This window comes from Cyclopterus lumpus, chromosome 7, assembly GCF_009769545.1.
Source record: "Cyclopterus lumpus isolate fCycLum1 chromosome 7, fCycLum1.pri, whole genome shotgun sequence".
Lineage (NCBI taxonomy): Eukaryota > Metazoa > Chordata > Actinopteri > Perciformes > Cyclopteridae > Cyclopterus > Cyclopterus lumpus.
In genome coordinates this window covers 25,595,479-25,612,978 of record NC_046972.1, presented here as the reverse complement: position 1 = coordinate 25,612,978, position 17,500 = coordinate 25,595,479, and the positions used below count along the sequence as shown (strand labels likewise).

The following is a 17,500-nucleotide window of genomic DNA, read 5'->3' as shown; positions in this document are numbered from 1 at the left end:
AGGGCTGTTAGGGTTAGTTAGGGTTGTTAGGGCTGTTAGGGTTAGTTAGGGCTGTCAGGGTTGTTAGGGCTGTTAGGGTTAGTTAGGGTTGTTAGGGCTGTAAGGGTTAGTTAGGGCTGTCAGGGTTGTTAGGGCTGTTAGCGTTGTTAGGGCTGTTAGGGTTAGTTAGGGCTGTCAGGGTTGTTAGGGCTGTTAGGGTTAGTTAGGGCTGTCAGGGTTGTTAGGGCTGTTAGTGTTGTTAGGGCTGTTAGGGTTAGTTAGGGCTGTCAGGGTTGTTAGGGCTGTTAGGGTTAGTTAGGGCTGTTAGGGTTAGTTAGGGTTGTTAGGGCTGTTAGGGTTGTTAGGGCTGTTAGGGTTAGTTAGGGTTGTTAGGGCTGTTAGGCTTGTTAGGGCTGTTAGGGTTAGTTAGGGCTGTTAGGGCTGTTAGGGTTAGTTAGGGTTGTTAGGGCTGTTAGGGCTGTTAGGGTTAGTTAGGGTTGTTAGGGCTGTTAGGGTTGTTAGGGCTGTTAGGGCTGTTAGGGTTGTTAGGGCTGTTAGGGTTAGTTAGGGTTGTTAGGGCTGTTAGGGTTGTTAGGGCTGTTAGGGTTAGTTAGGGCTGTTAGGGTTGTTAGGGCTGTTAGGGCTGTTAGGGTTAGTTAGGGTTGTTAGGGCTGTTAGGGTTAGTTAGGGCTGTTAGGGTTGTTAGGGCTGTTAGGGTTAGTTAGGGTTGTTAGGGTTAGTTAGGGCTGTTAGGGTTGTTAGGGTTAGTTAGGGCTGTTAGGGCTGTTAGGGTTAGTTAGGGCTGTTAGGGTTAGTTAGGGTTGTTAGGGCTGTTAGGGTTAGTTAGGGTTATTAGGGATGTTAGGGTTGTTAGGGCTGTTAGGGCTGTTAGGGTTAGTTAGGGTTGTTAGGGTTAGTTAGGGCTGTTATGGTTGTTAGGGTTAGTTAGGGCTGTTAGGGCTGTTAGGGTTAGTTAGGGCTGTTAGGGTTAGTTAGGGTTGTTAGGGCTGTTAGGGTTGTTAGGGCTGTTAGGGCTGTTAGGGTTAGTTAGGGCTGTTAGGGTTAGTTAGGGTTGTTAGGGCTGTTAGGGTTAGTTAGGGCTGTCAGGGTTGTTAGGGCTGTTAGGGTTAGTTAGGGTTATTAGGGCTGTTAGGGTTAGTTAGGGCTGTCAGGGTTGTTAGGGCTGTTAGCGTTGTTAGGGCTGTTAGGGTTAGTTAGGGCTGTCAGGGTTGTTAGGGCTGTTAGGGTTAGTTAGGGCTGTCAGGGTTGTTAGGGCTGTTAGGGTTAGTTAGGGCTGTTAGGGTTAGTTAGGGTTGTTAGGGCTGTTAGGGTTGTTAGGGCTGTTAGGGTTAGTTAGGGTTGTTAGGGCTGTTAGGGTTGTTAGGGCTGTTAGGGTTAGTTAGGGCTGTTAGGGCTGTTAGGGTTAGTTAGGGTTGTTAGGGCTGTTAGGGCTGTTAGGGTTAGTTAGGGTTGTTAGGGCTGTTAGGGCTGTTAGGGTTAGTTAGGGTTGTTAGGGCTGTTAGGGCTGTTAGGGTTGTTAGGGCTGTTAGGGTTAGTTAGGGTTGTTAGGGCTGTTAGGGTTGTTAGGGCTGTTAGGGTTAGTTAGGGTTAGTTAGGGTTGTTAGGGCTGTTAGGGCTGTTAGGGTTAGTTAGGGCTGTCAGGGTTGTTAGGGTTGTTAGGGCTGTTAGGGTTAGTTAGGGCTGTCAGGGTTGTTAGGGCTGTTAGGGTTAGTTAGGGTTATTAGGGCTGTTAGGGTTAGTTAGGGCTGTCAGGGTTGTTAGGGCTGTTAGCGTTGTTAGGGCTGTTAGGGTTAGTTAGGGCTGTCAGGGTTGTTAGGGCTGTTAGGGTTAGTTAGGGCTGTCAGGGTTGTTAGGGCTGTTAGGGTTAGTTAGGGCTGTTAGGGTTAGTTAGGGTTGTTAGGGCTGTTAGGGTTGTTAGGGCTGTTAGGGTTAGTTAGGGTTGTTAGGGCTGTTAGGGTTGTTAGGGCTGTTAGGGTTAGTTAGGGCTGTTAGGGCTGTTAGGGTTAGTTAGGGTTGTTAGGGCTGTTAGGGCTGTTAGGGTTAGTTAGGGTTGTTAGGGCTGTTAGGGCTGTTAGGGTTAGTTAGGGTTGTTAGGGCTGTTAGGGCTGTTAGGGTTGTTAGGGCTGTTAGGGTTAGTTAGGGTTGTTAGGGCTGTTAGGGTTGTTAGGGCTGTTAGGGTTAGTTAGGGTTAGTTAGGGTTGTTAGGGCTGTTAGGGCTGTTAGGGTTAGTTAGGGTTGTTAGGGTTGTTAGGGCTGTTAGGGTTGTTAGGGCTGTTAGGGTTAGTTAGGGCTGTCAGGGTTGTTAGGGCTGTTAGTGTTGTTAGGGCTGTTAGGGTTAGTTAGGGCTGTCAGGGTTGTTAGGGCTGTTAGGGTTAGTTAGGGCTGTTAGGGTTAGTTAGGGCTGTTAGGGTTAGTTAGGGCTGTCAGGGTTGTTAGGGCTGTTAGTGTTGTTAGGGCTGTTAGGGTTAGTTAGGGCTGTCAGGGTTGTTAGGGCTGTTAGGGCTGTTAGGGCTGTTAGGGTTAGTTAGGGCTGTCAGGGTTGTTAGGGCTGTTAGGGTTAGTTAGGGCTGTTAGGGTTAGTTAGGGTTGTTAGGGCTGTTAGGGTTGTTAGGGCTGTTAGGGTTAGTTAGGGTTGTTAGGGCTGTTAGGCTTGTTAGGGCTGTTAGGGTTAGTTAGGGCTGTTAGGGCTGTTAGGGTTAGTTAGGGTTGTTAGGGCTGTTAGGGCTGTTAGGGTTAGTTAGGGTTGTTAGGGCTGTTAGGGTTGTTAGGGCTGTTAGGGCTGTTAGGGTTGTTAGGGCTGTTAGGGTTAGTTAGGGTTGTTAGGGCTGTTAGGGTTGTTAGGGCTGTTAGGGTTAGTTAGGGCTGTTAGGGTTGTTAGGGCTGTTAGGGCTGTTAGGGTTAGTTAGGGGTGTTAGGGCTGTTAGGGTTAGTTAGGGCTGTTAGGGTTGTTAGGGCTGTTAGGGTTAGTTAGGGTTGTTAGGGTTAGTTAGGGCTGTTAGGGTTGTTAGGGTTAGTTAGGGCTGTTAGGGCTGTTAGGGTTAGTTAGGGCTGTTAGGGTTAGTTAGGGTTGTTAGGGCTGTTAGGGGTTAGTTAGGGTTATTAGGGATGTTAGGTTTGTTAGGGCTGTTAGGGCTGTTAGGGTTAGTTAGGGTTGTTAGGGTTAGTTAGGGCTGTTATGGTTTGTTAGGGTTAGTTAGGGCTGTTAGGGCTGTTAGGGTTAGTTAGGGCTGTTAGGGTTAGTTAGGGTTGTTAGGGCTGTTAGGGTTGTTAGGGCTGTTAGGGTTAGTTAGGGCTGTTAGGGTTAGTTAGGGTTGTTAGGGCTGTTAGGGTTAGTTAGGGCTGTCAGGGTTGTTAGGGCTGTTAGGGTTAGTTAGGGTTATTAGGGCTGTTAGGGTTAGTTAGGGCTGTCAGGGTTGTTAGGGCTGTTAGCGTTGTTAGGGCTGTTAGGGTTAGTTAGGGCTGTCAGGGTTGTTAGGGCTGTTAGGGTTAGTTAGGGCTGTCAGGGTTGTTAGGGCTGTTAGGGTTAGTTAGGGCTGTTAGGGTTAGTTAGGGTTGTTAGGGCTGTTAGGGTTGTTAGGGCTGTTAGGGTTAGTTAGGGTTGTTAGGGCTGTTAGGGTTGTTAGGGCTGTTAGGGTTAGTTAGGGCTGTTAGGGCTGTTAGGGTTAGTTAGGGTTGTTAGGGCTGTTAGGGCTGTTAGGGTTAGTTAGGGTTGTTAGGGCTGTTAGGGCTGTTAGGGTTAGTTAGGGTTGTTAGGGCTGTTAGGGCTGTTAGGGTTGTTAGGGCTGTTAGGGTTAGTTAGGGTTGTTAGGGCTGTTAGGGTTGTTAGGGCTGTTAGGGTTAGTTAGGGTTAGTTAGGGTTGTTAGGGCTGTTAGGGCTGTTAGGGTTAGTTAGGGCTGTCAGGGTTGTTAGGGTTGTTAGGGCTGTTAGGGTTAGTTAGGGCTGTCAGGGTTGTTAGGGCTGTTAGGGTTAGTTAGGGTTATTAGGGCTGTTAGGGTTAGTTAGGGCTGTCAGGGTTGTTAGGGCTGTTAGCGTTGTTAGGGCTGTTAGGGTTAGTTAGGGCTGTCAGGGTTGTTAGGGCTGTTAGGGTTAGTTAGGGCTGTCAGGGTTGTTAGGGCTGTTAGGGTTAGTTAGGGCTGTTAGGGTTAGTTAGGGTTGTTAGGGCTGTTAGGGTTGTTAGGGCTGTTAGGGTTAGTTAGGGTTGTTAGGGCTGTTAGGGTTGTTAGGGCTGTTAGGGTTAGTTAGGGCTGTTAGGGCTGTTAGGGTTAGTTAGGGTTGTTAGGGCTGTTAGGGCTGTTAGGGTTAGTTAGGGTTGTTAGGGCTGTTAGGGCTGTTAGGGTTAGTTAGGGTTGTTAGGGCTGTTAGGGCTGTTAGGGTTGTTAGGGCTGTTAGGGTTAGTTAGGGTTGTTAGGGCTGTTAGGGTTGTTAGGGCTGTTAGGGTTAGTTAGGGTTAGTTAGGGTTGTTAGGGCTGTTAGGGCTGTTAGGGTTAGTTAGGGTTGTTAGGGTTGTTAGGGCTGTTAGGGTTGTTAGGGCTGTTAGGGCTGTTAGGGTTGTTAGGGCTGTTAGGGTTAGTTAGGGTTGTTAGGGCTGTTAGGGTTGTTAGGGCTGTTAGGGTTAGTTAGGGTTGTTAGGGTTAGTTAGGGTTGTTAGGGCTGTTAGAGCTGTTAGGGTTGGTTAGGGTTGTTCGGGCTGTTAGGGCTGTTAGGGTTAGTTAGGGTTGTTAGGGCTGTTAGGGTTAGTTAGGGTTGTTAGGGCTGTTAGGGTTGTTAGGGCTGTTAGGGTTAGTTAGGGTTCTTAGGGTTGTTAGGGTTGTTAGGGCTGTTAGGGTTGTTAGGGTTAGTTAGGGTTGTTAGGGCTGTTAGGGCTGTTAGGGTTAGTTAGGGTTGTTAGGGCTGTTAGGGTTAGTTAGGGTTGTTAGGGCTGTTAGGGCTGTTAGGGCTGTAAGGGTTAGTTAGGGTTGTTAGGGCTGTTAGGGTTAGTTAGGACTGTTAGGGCTGTTAGGGTTAGTTAGGGCTGTTAGGGCTGTTAGGGTTAGTTAGGGCTGTTAGGGCTGTTAGGGTTGTTAGGGTTGTTAGGGCTGTTAGGGCTGTTAGGGTTGTTAGGGTTAGTTAGGGTTGTTAGGGTTGTTAGGGTTGTTAGGGTTAGTTAGGGCTGTTAGGGCTGTTAGGGCTGTTAGGGCTGTTAGGGTTGTTAGGGTTGTTAGGGCTGTTAGGGCTGTTAGGGTTGTTAGGGCTGTTAGGGCTTTTAGGGTTGTTAGGGTTAGTTAGGGCTGTTAGGGCTGTTAGGGCTGTTAGGGTTGTTAGGGCTGTTAGGGTTGTTAGGGCTGTTAGGGTTGTTAGGGTTGTTAGGGCTGTTAGGGCTGTTAGGGTTGTTAGGGCTGTTAGGGCTGTTAGGGTTGTTAGGGTTAGTTAGGGTTAGTTAGGGCTGTTAGGGCTGTTAGGGCTGTTAGGGTTGTTAGGGCTGTTAGGGCTGTTAGGGCTGTTAGGGCTGTTAGGGTTGTTAGGGCTGTTAGGGCTGTTAGGGTTGTTAGGGCTGTTAGGGTTGTTAGGGTTGTTAGGGCTGTTAGGGTTGTTAGGGTTAGTTAGGGTTAGTTAGGGTTGTTAGGGTTGTTAGGGTTGTTAGGGCTGTTAGGGCTGTTAGGGTTGTTAGGGTTGTTAGGGCTGTTAGGGCTGTTAGGGCTGTTAGGGTTGTTAGGGCTGTTAGGGTTGTTAGGGCTGTTAGGGTTGTTAGGGCTGTTAGGGCTGTTAGGGTTGTTAGGGCTGTTAGGGTTGTTAGGGCTGTTAGGGCTGTTAGGGTTGTTAGGGTTGTTAGGGTTAGTTAGGGTTGTTAGGGTTGTTAGGGCTGTTAGGGTTAGTTAGGGTTGTTAGGGCTGTTAGGGCTGTTAGGGTTGTTAGGGTTAGTTAGGGCTGTTAGGGCTGTTAGGGTTGTTAGGGCTGTTAGGGCTGTTAGGGTTGTTAGGGCTGTTAGGGTTGTTAGGGCTGTTAGGGCTGTTAGGGTTGTTAGGGTTAGTTAGGGTTAGTTAGGGTTGTTAGGGTTGTTAGGGCTGTTAGGGCTGTTAGGGTTGTTAGGGTTGTTAGGGCTGTTAGGGCTGTTAGGGCTGTTAGGGCTGTTAGGGTTAGTTAGGGTTGTTAGGGCTGTTAGGGCTGTTAGGGTTAGTTAGGGCTGTTAGGGCTGTTAGGGTTAGTTAGGGTTAGTTAGGGTTGTTAGGGTTAGTTAGGGCTCTTAGGGTTGTTAGGGTTGTTTTGGCTGTTAGGGCTGTTAGGGATGTTAGGGCTGTTAGGGCTGTTAGGGTTAGTTAGGGTTGTTAGGGCTGTTAGGGCTGTTAGGGTTGTTAGGGTTAGTTAGGGCTGTTAGGGCTGTTAGGGTTGTTAGGGCTGTTAGGGCTGTTAGGGTTGTTAGGGCTGTTAGGGTTGTTAGGGCTGTTAGGGCTGTTAGGGTTGTTAGGGTTAGTTAGGGTTATTTAGGGTTGTTAGGGTTGTTAGGGCTGTTAGGGCTGTTAGGGTTGTTAGGGTTGTTAGGGCTGTTAGGGCTGTTAGGGCTGTTAGGGCTGTTAGGGTTAGTTAGGGTTGTTAGGGCTGTTAGGGCTGTTAGGGCTGTTAGGGCTGTTAGGGTTAGTTAGGGTTGTTAGGGCTGTTAGGGCTGTTAGGGTTAGTTAGGGCTGTTAGGGCTGTTAGGGCTGTTAGGGCTGTTAGGGTTAGTTAGGGTTAGTTAGGGTTGTTAGGGTTAGTTAGGGCTCTTAGGGTTGTTAGGGTTGTTTTGGCTGTTAGGGCTGTTAGGGCTGTTAGGGATGTTAGGGTTAGTTAGGGTTGTTAGGGTTAGTTAGGGTTAGTTAGGGTTGTTAGGGCTGTTAGGGCTAGTTAGGGTTAGTTAGGGCTGTTAGGGCTGTTAGGGTTAGTTAGGGTTAGTTAGGGCTGTTAGGGCTGTTAGGGTTAGTTAGGGCTGTTAGGGCTGTTAGGGTTGTTTTGGCTGTTAGGGCTGTTAGGGCTGTTAGGGATGTTAGGGTTAGTTAGGGTTGTTAGGGTTAGTTAGGGTTGTTAGGGCTGTTAGGGCTAGTTAGGGTTAGTTAGGGCTGTTAGGGCTGTTAGGGTTAGTTAGGGTTAGTTAGGGCTGTTAGGGCTGTTAGGGTTAGTTAGGGCTGTTAGGGCTGTTAGGGTTGTTTTTGCTGTTAGGGTTGTTAGGGATGTTAGGGTTAGTTAGGGTTGTTAGGGTTAGTTAGGGCTGTTAGGGTTGTTAGGGTTAGTTAGGGCTTTTAGGGTTAGTTAGGGCTGTTAGGGTTGTTAGGGCTGTTAGGGCTGTTAGGGTTGTTTTGGCTGTTAGGGCTGTTAGGGCTGTTAGGGATGTTAGGGTTAGTTAGGGTTAGTTAGGGTTGTTAGGGCTGTTAGGGCTAGTTAGGGTTAGTTAGGGCTGTTAGGGCTGTTAGGGTTAGTTAGGGTTAGTTAGGGCTGTTAGGGCTGTTAGGGTTAGTTAGGGCTGTTAGGGCTGTTAGGGTTGTTTTGGCTGTTAGGGCTGTTAGGGATGTTAGGGTTAGTTAGGGTTGTTAGGGTTAGTTAGGGCTGTTAGGGTTGTTAGGGTTAGTTAGGGTTGTTAGGGCTGTTAGGGTTAGTTAGGGCTGTTAGGGCTTTTAGGGTTAGTTAGGGTTAGTTAGGGCTGTTAGGGCTGTTAGGGTTAGTTAGGGCTGTTAGGGCTGTTAGGGTTAGTTAGGGCTGTTAGGGCTGTTAGGGTTAGTTAGGGCTGTTAGGGTTAGTTAGGGCTGTTAGGGTTAGTTAGGGTTGTTAGGGTTAGTTAGGGCTGTTAGGGCTGTTAGGGTTAGTTAGGGCTGTTAGGGTTAGTTAGGGCTGTTAGGGTTAGTTAGGGTTGTTAGGGTTAGTTAGGGCTGTTAGGGCTGTTAGGGTTGTTAGGGTTAGTTAGGGTTGTTAGGGTTGTTAGGGTTGTTAGGGCTGTTAGGGCTGTTAGGGTTGTTAGGGTTGTTAGGGCTGTTAGGGTTAGTTAGGGCTGTTAGGGCTGTTAGGGTTAGTTAGGGCTGTTACTCCTTTTCTCTGTTACTTTCCGATGAAAAGATGCTTCAGTAGTTTCTGTTTCTGTGTCAGAGTTCAAAGCCTTGAAGAGTTACTCCAGGAACCGGTTCAGCCGCTCCGCCTCCACGGAGAACAGCTACCCCGTGAACCGCAGCTCGGTGGATGGAACCGACTGGGCTCAGCCAATCAGAAACGAGTCTGAGGACGAGTTCAGTGGGATGGGAGGAGTTCCCAACGCCGTGACCCCGCCCAACTCCCACAAGGTCACGCACAGGTGAGTCGAGGTCGTTGCTGCACATCAATCATCACCTCCTAACCTCCTTTCCTAACCACTTTTCCTCGATGGAAAACGTCACACGGTCAAGAAAAGAAGTGGAGAGTTCATTAGGAGTTAGGAAAGGAGACAATCCGACTCCACTTCCACTATCAATGAAACTGATCAGTATCAATGAAACTGATCAATATCAATGAAACTGATTAATATCAATGAAACTGATCAGTATCAATGAAACTGATTAATATCAATGAAACTGATTAATATCAATGAAACTGATCAGTATCAATGAAACTGATCAAGATCAATGAAATTGATTAATATCAATGAAACTGATCAGTATCAATGAAACTGATCAAGATCAATGAAACTGATCAAGATCAATGAAATTGATTAATATCAATGAAACTGATCAGTATCAATGAAACTGATCAAGATCAATGAAATTGATTAATATCAATGAAACTGATCAGTATCAATGAAACTGATCAAGATCAATGAAATTGATTAATATCAATGAAACTGATCAGTATCAATGAAACTGATCAAGATCAATGAAACTGATCGAGATCAATATTCCTTTGTGTTATGATGTAGATTCAATTGTTCAGTTATATTTTACTATAATAATTCAACACAGGCCTCGATTGATATTTGAATGATAATTCTTGTTTTTGTGTTTGTTTTATTTACTGTTCAATTTATTTGTTTATTTTTACTTATTCGTTACATATTCAATGTCAATATATACATGTTAAATGAAACTAAAGGATGGTCACTGTCTACTAATATTCCTCTACATGAATCTCATTAGTTCACGACTATATGATTATTCAAAGATAAACATAATGTTTGTTTTCATTGTGCGACGCTTTAAATGTCGCCGCCGCAAGGAATTGTGGGTCGTCATTATCGTCTTTTCTTTGGGTGAAGGAGGTGTTTCCTATGCTAAAGGAGATAGGAAAGGAAGCGTTAAAGCACCTTTCCTTAGCATTTAGAGCAGCGGTTCTCAAATGGGGTACGTGAAGGCCCTCCAGTACGGTTAAAAAATATACATATTTTAAATAAGCATCAATTCAAAAATCTATTTAAAAATATTCATTAAAACTAAGTTCATGAACTGATTTATATATATTCTAAAGTGAGCTGTGGTTTACATGTTTTAAACCAAAAATACTCTGCGTTGATTACGGGAACATCACTGAAAATGGTGAGAACCGTGATTCAGAGGATGCTAACAGCTCCTTGTGAGAACCATCTGTGCTGATGGTATAATAACGGTATATCATAACGGTTCTCATGAGAACCATCAGCACAGATGGAAGGAGCTGAATCCACCGGCTGTGAAATTATCTTTATTTTATGAACTAACACATTAAGGAACAAGTGTGAAAGTCACACAATGACAGTCTTTTGCCATTAAAGTGTCTTCTTGCTTTTTCCAGATGTTCCACTCTGTTTCTTCATGTTTACTCCAGATGTTCCGCTCTGTTTCTTCATGTTTACTCCAGATGTTCCACTCTGTTTCTTCATGTTTACTCCAGATGTTCCACTCTGTTTCTTCATGTTTACTCCGGATGTTCCACTCTGTTTCTTCATATTTACTCCAGGTGTTCCACTCTGTTTCTTCATGTTTACTCCAGATGTTCCACTCTGTTTCTTTATATTTACTCCAGGTGTTCCACTCTGTTTCTTCATGTTTACTCCAGATGTTCCACTCTGTTTCTTCATATTTACTCCAGATGTTCCACTCTGTTTCTTCATATTTACTCCAGATGTTCCACTCTGTTTCTTCATGTTTACTCCGGATGTTCCACTCTGTTTCTTCATGTTTACTCCAGATGTTCCACTCTGTTTGTTCTTGCTTTCTTCAGATGTTCCACTCTGTTTCTTCATGTTTACTCCAGATGTTCCACTCTGTTTCTTCATGTTTACTCCAGATGTTCCACTCTGTTTGTTCTTGCTTTCTCCAGATGTTCCACTCTGTTTCTTCATGTTTACTCCAGATGTTCCACTCTGTTTGTTCTTGCTTTCTCCAGATGTTCCACTCTGTTTCTTCATGTTTACTCCAGATGTTCCACTCTGTTTCTTCATGTTTACTCCAGATGTTCCACTCTGTTTGTTCTTGCTTTCTCCAGATGTTCCACTCTGTTTCTTCATGTTTACTCCAGATGTTCCACTCTGTTTCTTCATGTTTACTCCAGATGTTCCACTCTGTTTCTTCTTGCTTTCTCCAGATGTTCGATTCTCCCCAACGCCTCCATCCAGTGTGAGAATGGAGTGTATCAGTCTCTGCAGGCCTGGAAGGACCACAAGCTGCACATCGACCATGAGGTAACTCACCCAGTACTGCAGGAAAGTACTAGTACACAGGGAAATAATGTGTTACTTCAGGGAAAATACTAGTACTACACAGGGAAAGAACTTTAACACTATTAGCTCTATCCCTGAACCATTAACAATATTTATATTATTACAAACACATTAACATTATAAACATTATAACTAATGCATTAACATTATAACTAATGCATTAACAGTGTTGACATTATAACTAATGCATTAACATTATAACTAAGCATTAACATTATAACTAATGCATTAACAGTGTTGACATTATAACTAATGCATTAACATTATAACTAAGCATTAACATTATAACTAATGCATTAACATTGTTGACATTATAACTAATGCATTAACATTATAACTAAGCATTAACATTATAACTAATGCATTAACATTGTTGACATTATAACTAATGCATTAACAGTGTTGACATTATAACTAATGCATTAACATTGTTAACATTATAACTAAGCATTAACATTATAACTAATGCATTAACATTGTTGACATTATAACTAATGCATTAATAGTGTTGACATTATAACTAATGCATTAACATGATAAACATAACTAATGCATTAACATTGTTAACATTATAACTAATGCATTAATAGTGTTGACATTATAACTAATGCATTAACATGATAAACATAACTAATGCATTAACATTGTTAACATTATAACTAAGCATTAACATTATAACTAATGCATTAACATTGTTGACATTATAACTAATGCATTAACAGTGTTGACATTATAACTAATGCATTACCATTATAACTAAGCATTAACATTGTAACTAATGCATTAACATTGTTAACATTATAATGAAAGCATTAACATTATAACTAATGCATTAACATTGTAACTATTGTGTTAACATTGTTGACATTGTAACTAATGCATTAACATTGTTAACAATATAACTAATGCATTAACATTGTAACTATTGTGTTAACATTGTTGACATTATAACTAATGTATTAACGATATAACTATTGCATTAACATTGTTAACAATATAACTAATGCATTAACATTATAACTAATGCATTAACATTGTTAACATTATAACTAATGCATTAAGATTGTTAAAAATAGAACAATCCATTAACATTGTTGACATTGTAACTAATGCATTAACATTGTTAACATCATAACTAATGCATTAACATTGTTGACATCAAAACTAATGCATTAATATTATAAACATTATAACTAATGCATTAACATTGTTAACATTATAACTAATGCATTAACATTGTTAACATTATAACTAATGCATTAACCTTGTTAACATTATAACTAATGCATTAACATTGTTAACATTATAACTAATGCATTAACATTATAACTAAGCATTAACATTATAACTAATGCATTAACTTTATAAACATTATAACTAATGCATTAACTTTATAAACATTATAACTAATGCATTAACATTGTTAACATTATAACTAATGCATTAACATTGTTAACATTATAACTAATGCATTAACCTTGTTGACATTATAACTAATGCATTAACATTGTTGACATTATAACTAATGCATTAACATTGTTAACATTATAACTAATGCATTAACATTATAACTAATGCATTAACATTGTTAACTTATAACTAATGCATTAAGATTGTTAAAAATATAACAATCCATTAACATTGTTGACATTGTAACTAATGCATTAACATTGTTGACATCAAAACTAATGCATTAACTTTATAAACATTATAACTAATGCATTAACTTTATAAACATTATAACTAATGCATTAACATTGTTAACATTATAACTAAAGCATTAACATTGTTAACATTATAACTAAAGCATTAACATTGTTTACATTATAACTAATGCATTAACATTGTTTACATTATAACTAATGCATTAACATTGTTAACATTATAACTAAAGCATTAACATTATTAACATTATAACTAATGCATTAACATTATTAACATTATAGAAATAAGTCACAGTATGCAACCAACTAATTGATTCACATCACTTGCAAATTATACATTAATCTATTAGTACACATAAGTACTCAAAACATGACATTTTATAAACCCCTCACATGTTTTAGTCAGATAACTGAGCTGCAGTACAAAGTACACATACGTCACATACTTCACATACTTCACTACGTCACATACGTCATATACGTCACATACTTCACATACGTCACATACTTCACATACTTCACTACGTCACATACTTCACTACGTCACATACGTCACATACGTCACATACTTCACATACTTCACAACGTCACATACGTCACATACGTCACATACTTCACATACTTCACTACGTCACATACTTCACATACTTCACTACGTCACATACGTCACATACGTCACATACTTCACATACTTCACATACGTCACATACTTCACATACTTCACATACGTCACATACTTCACATACTTCACATACGTCACATACTTCACATACTTCACATACGTCACATACTTCACTACGTCACATACGTCACATACGTCACATACTTCACATACGTCACATACTTCACATACTTCACTACGTCACATACTTCACATACTTCACATACGTCACATACGTCACATACTTCACATACTTCACATACGTCACATACTTCACTACGTCACATACGTCACATACGTCACATACTTCACATACGTCACATACTTCACATACTTCACTACGTCACATACTTCACATACTTCACATACTTCACATACGTCACATACGTCACATACTTCACATACTTCACATACGTCACATACTTCACATACGTCACATACTTCACATACTTCACATACGTCACATACTTCACATACTTCACATACGTCACATACGTCACATACTTCACATACGTCACATACTTCACATACTTCACATACTTCACATACTTCACATACTTCACATACGTCACATACTTCACATACTTCACATACGTCACATACTTCACATACTTCACATACGTCACATACTTCACATACGTCACATACTTCACATACTTCACATACGTCACATACTTCACATACTTCACATACGTCACATACTTCACATACTTCACATACTTCACATACTTCACATACTTCACATACGTCACATACTTCACATACTTCACATACGTCACATACGTCACATACGTCACATACTTCACATACTTCACATACTTCACATACTTCACATACGTCACATACTTCACATACTTCACATACGTCACATACGTCACATACGTCACATACTTCACATACTTCACATACTTCACATACTTCACATACGTCACATACTTCACATACTTCACATACTTCACATACTTCACATACGTCACATACGTCACATACTTCACATACTTCACATACGTCACATACGTCACATACGTCACATACGTCACATACGTCACATACGTCACATACTTCACATACGTCACATACTTCACATACTTCACATACTTCACATACTTCACATACTTCACATACGTCACATACGTCACATACTTCACATACTTCACATACTTCACATACTTCACATACGTCACATACTTCACATACGTCACATACGTCACATACTTCACATACTTCACATACTTCACATACTTCACATACTTCACATACTTCCTCTTGCAGCAGAGTACAAGTACTTCAATGTTCTCTTCCTGTCAGATTGAGACGCTGCAGACAAAGATCAAGAACCTGAGGGAGGTCAGAGGTCACCTGAAGAAGGCCCGCCCCCTGGAGTGTGACTGTAATAAATACCTGTGAGTGAGACACACACACACACACACACACACACACACACACACACACCAGTGTGGTAACCTGTATGTTTTTCAGGTTTAAGTCCAAACTGAAGAGCAAGCTGAGGTACAGAGCAGGTGGAGGACACCCCTTCAGGTCTGTACTGTGAAAGTACAACGTGTACCTCTGAGATGTACTGTGAAAGTACAACATGTACCTCTGAGATGTACTGTGAAAGTACAACGTGTACCTCTGAGATGTACTGTGAAAGTACAACGTGTACCTCTGAGATGTACTGTGAAAGTCCAAGTGTACCTCTGAGATGTACTGTGAAAGTACAACATGTACCTCTGAGATGTAGTACAGTATAAAGTACTACATGTACCTCTGAGATGTAGTACAGTATAAAGTACAACATGTACCTCTGAGATGTAGTACAGTATAAAGTACTACATGTACCTCTGAGATGTAGAACAGTATAAAGTACAACATGTACCTCTGAGATGTAGTACAGTATAAAGTACATGTACCTCTGAGGTGTAGTACAGTATAAAGTACAACATGTACCTCTGAGATGTAGAACAGTATAAAGTACAACATGTACCTCTGAGATGTAGTACAGTATAAAGTACTACATGTACCTCTGAGGTGTAGTACAGTATAAAGTACAACATGTACCTCTCAGATGTAGTACAGTATAAAGTACAACATGTACCTCTGAGATGTAGAACAGTATAAAGTACAACATGTACCTCTCAGATGTAGTACAGTATAAAGTACTACATGTACCTCTGAGGTGTAGTACAGTATAAAGTACAACATGTACCTCTGAGATGTAGTACAGTATAAGTACAACATGTACCTCTGAGATGTAGAACAGTATAAAGTACAACATGTACCTCTCAGATGTAGTACAGTATAAAGTACAACATGTACCTCTGAGATGTAGTACAGTATAAAGTATAACATGTACCTCTGAGGTGTAGTACAGTATAAAGTACATGTACCTCTGAGGTGTAGTACAGTATAAAGTACATGTACCTCTGAGGTGTAGTACAGTATAAAGTACAACATGTACCTCTGAGATGTAGTACAGTATAAAGTACAACATGTACCTCTGAGATGTAGTACAGTATAAAGTACAACATGTACCTCTGAGATGTAGTACAGTAAAAGTACAACATGTACCTCTGAGGTGTAGTACAGTATAAGTACAACATGTACCTCTGAGATGTAGTACAGTAAAAGTACAACATGTACCTCTCACCTGTACTTGCATACTATAAGATTGGGAGCATTTTAATTGACTCTCAACAGCTCTCAACATGGCGACTAAGGCCAACAGCTAACAGTGAAGTGTGTGTGTGTGTGTGTGTTTAATGCATGTTTTATGTGTGTGTGTGTGTGTTTAATGCATGTTTTATGTGTGTGTGTTTAATGCATGTTTTATGTGTGTGTGTATGTGTTTAATGCATGTTTTATGTGTGTGCGTGTGTTTAATGCATGTTTTATGTGTGTGTGTGTGTGTGTTTAATGCATGTTTTATGTGTGTGTGTGTGTGTTTAATGCATGTTTTATGTGTGTGTGTGTGTGTGTGTTTAATGCATGTTTTATGTGTGTGTGTATGTGTTTAATGCATGTTTTATGTGTGTGTGTGTGTGTTTAATGCATGTTTTATGTGTGTGTGTATGTGTTTAATGCATGTTTTATGTGTGTGTGTGTGTGTTTAATGCATGTTTTATGTGCGTGTGTGTGTGTTTAATGCATGTTTTATGTGTGTGTGTATGTGTTTAATGCATGTTTTATGTGTGTGTGTGTGTTTAATGCATGTTTTATGTGTGTGTGTATGTGTTTAATGCATGTTTTATGTGTGTGTGTGTGTTTAATGCATGTTTTATGTGTGTGTGTATGTGTTTAATGCATGTTTTATGTGTGTGTGTGTGTGCAGTAAGGGCGGGGCTCGGGACAGGAAGGCGTGGCTTCTGAAGGAGCAGAAGAGGAGGAAGAAAATGAGGAAGATAATCAAGAGGATCAGAAACAACGACACGTGTTCGATGCCCGGACTCACCTGCTTCACTCACGACAACCAGCACTGGCACACTGCCCCCTACTGGACATGTAGGACGCACACACACACACACAGACACACACACACGCACACACACACACACACACACACAGTGAAGTTACTATATTCAATTGGAAATTGTACTGTATGGTTTCTAACTGTGTCTGTGTGTGTCTGTGTGTGTCTGTGTGTGTGTGGTGTCTGTGTGTGTCTGTGTGTGTCTGTGTGTGTGTGGTGTCTGTGTGTGTCTGTGTGTGTCTGTGTGTGTCTGTGTGTGTCTGTCTGTGTGTGTGGTGTCTGTGTGTGTGTGTGTGTGTCTGTGTGTCTGTGTGTGTGTGTGTGTGTCTGTGTGTCTGTGTGTGTCTGTGTGTGTCTGTCTGTGTGTGTCTGTGTGTGTCAGTGGGTTCGTTCTGTGCCTGTACCAGCGCCAACAACAACACTTACTGGTGTCTGAGGACGATAAACGAGACTCACAACTTCCTGTTCTGTGAGTTTGCAACCGGCTTCCTGGAGTTCTTTGACCTGAACACAGACCCATACCAGGTACACACACAGACACACACACACAGACACACACAGACACACACACACAGACACACACAGACACACACACACACACACACACAGACACCACACACACACAGAGACACACACACATACACACACAGACACCACACACACACACACAGACACCACACACAGACACCACACACACACAGACACCACACACAGACACACACAGACACACACACATACACACACAGACACCACACACACACACAGACACACACACATACACACACAGACACCACACACACACACACAGACACCACACACAGACACCACACACACACAGACACCACACACACACACAGACACAGACACACACAGACACCACACACACACACAGACACCACACACAGACACCACACACAGACACCACACACACACAGACACACACACAGACACACACAATCACACATACACGCAAAAACACACAGACACACACATACACACGCACATGAACACACACAAAAGTACAATATGTATCTGAAAACATGTT

The 17,500-nt window shown here is 41.9% G+C and overlaps 1 protein-coding gene across 14 annotated transcripts in view; it reads left to right on the top strand.

Moving 5' to 3' along the window:
* The window catches only part of LOC117733031 (extracellular sulfatase Sulf-2-like), a 75,823-nt gene that overhangs the window by 52,202 nt on the left and 6,121 nt on the right, over window positions 1–17,500 (top strand). For 12 of the 14 annotated variants that reach the window (XM_034536330.1, XM_034536324.1, XM_034536325.1 and 9 more), the window contains 6 exons: window positions 8,087–8,288; window positions 10,526–10,622; window positions 14,295–14,389; window positions 14,466–14,525; window positions 16,318–16,487; window positions 16,838–16,980. In XM_034536330.1, coding sequence (XP_034392221.1) covers window positions 8,087–8,288; window positions 10,526–10,622; window positions 14,295–14,389; window positions 14,466–14,525; window positions 16,318–16,487; window positions 16,838–16,980 — 767 coding nt within the window. The remainder of the gene's footprint in view (window positions 1–8,086; window positions 8,289–10,525; window positions 10,623–14,294; window positions 14,390–14,465; window positions 14,526–16,317; window positions 16,488–16,837; window positions 16,981–17,500) is intronic. The other 2 variants (XM_034536335.1, XM_034536334.1) reach the window with 1 other exon arrangement.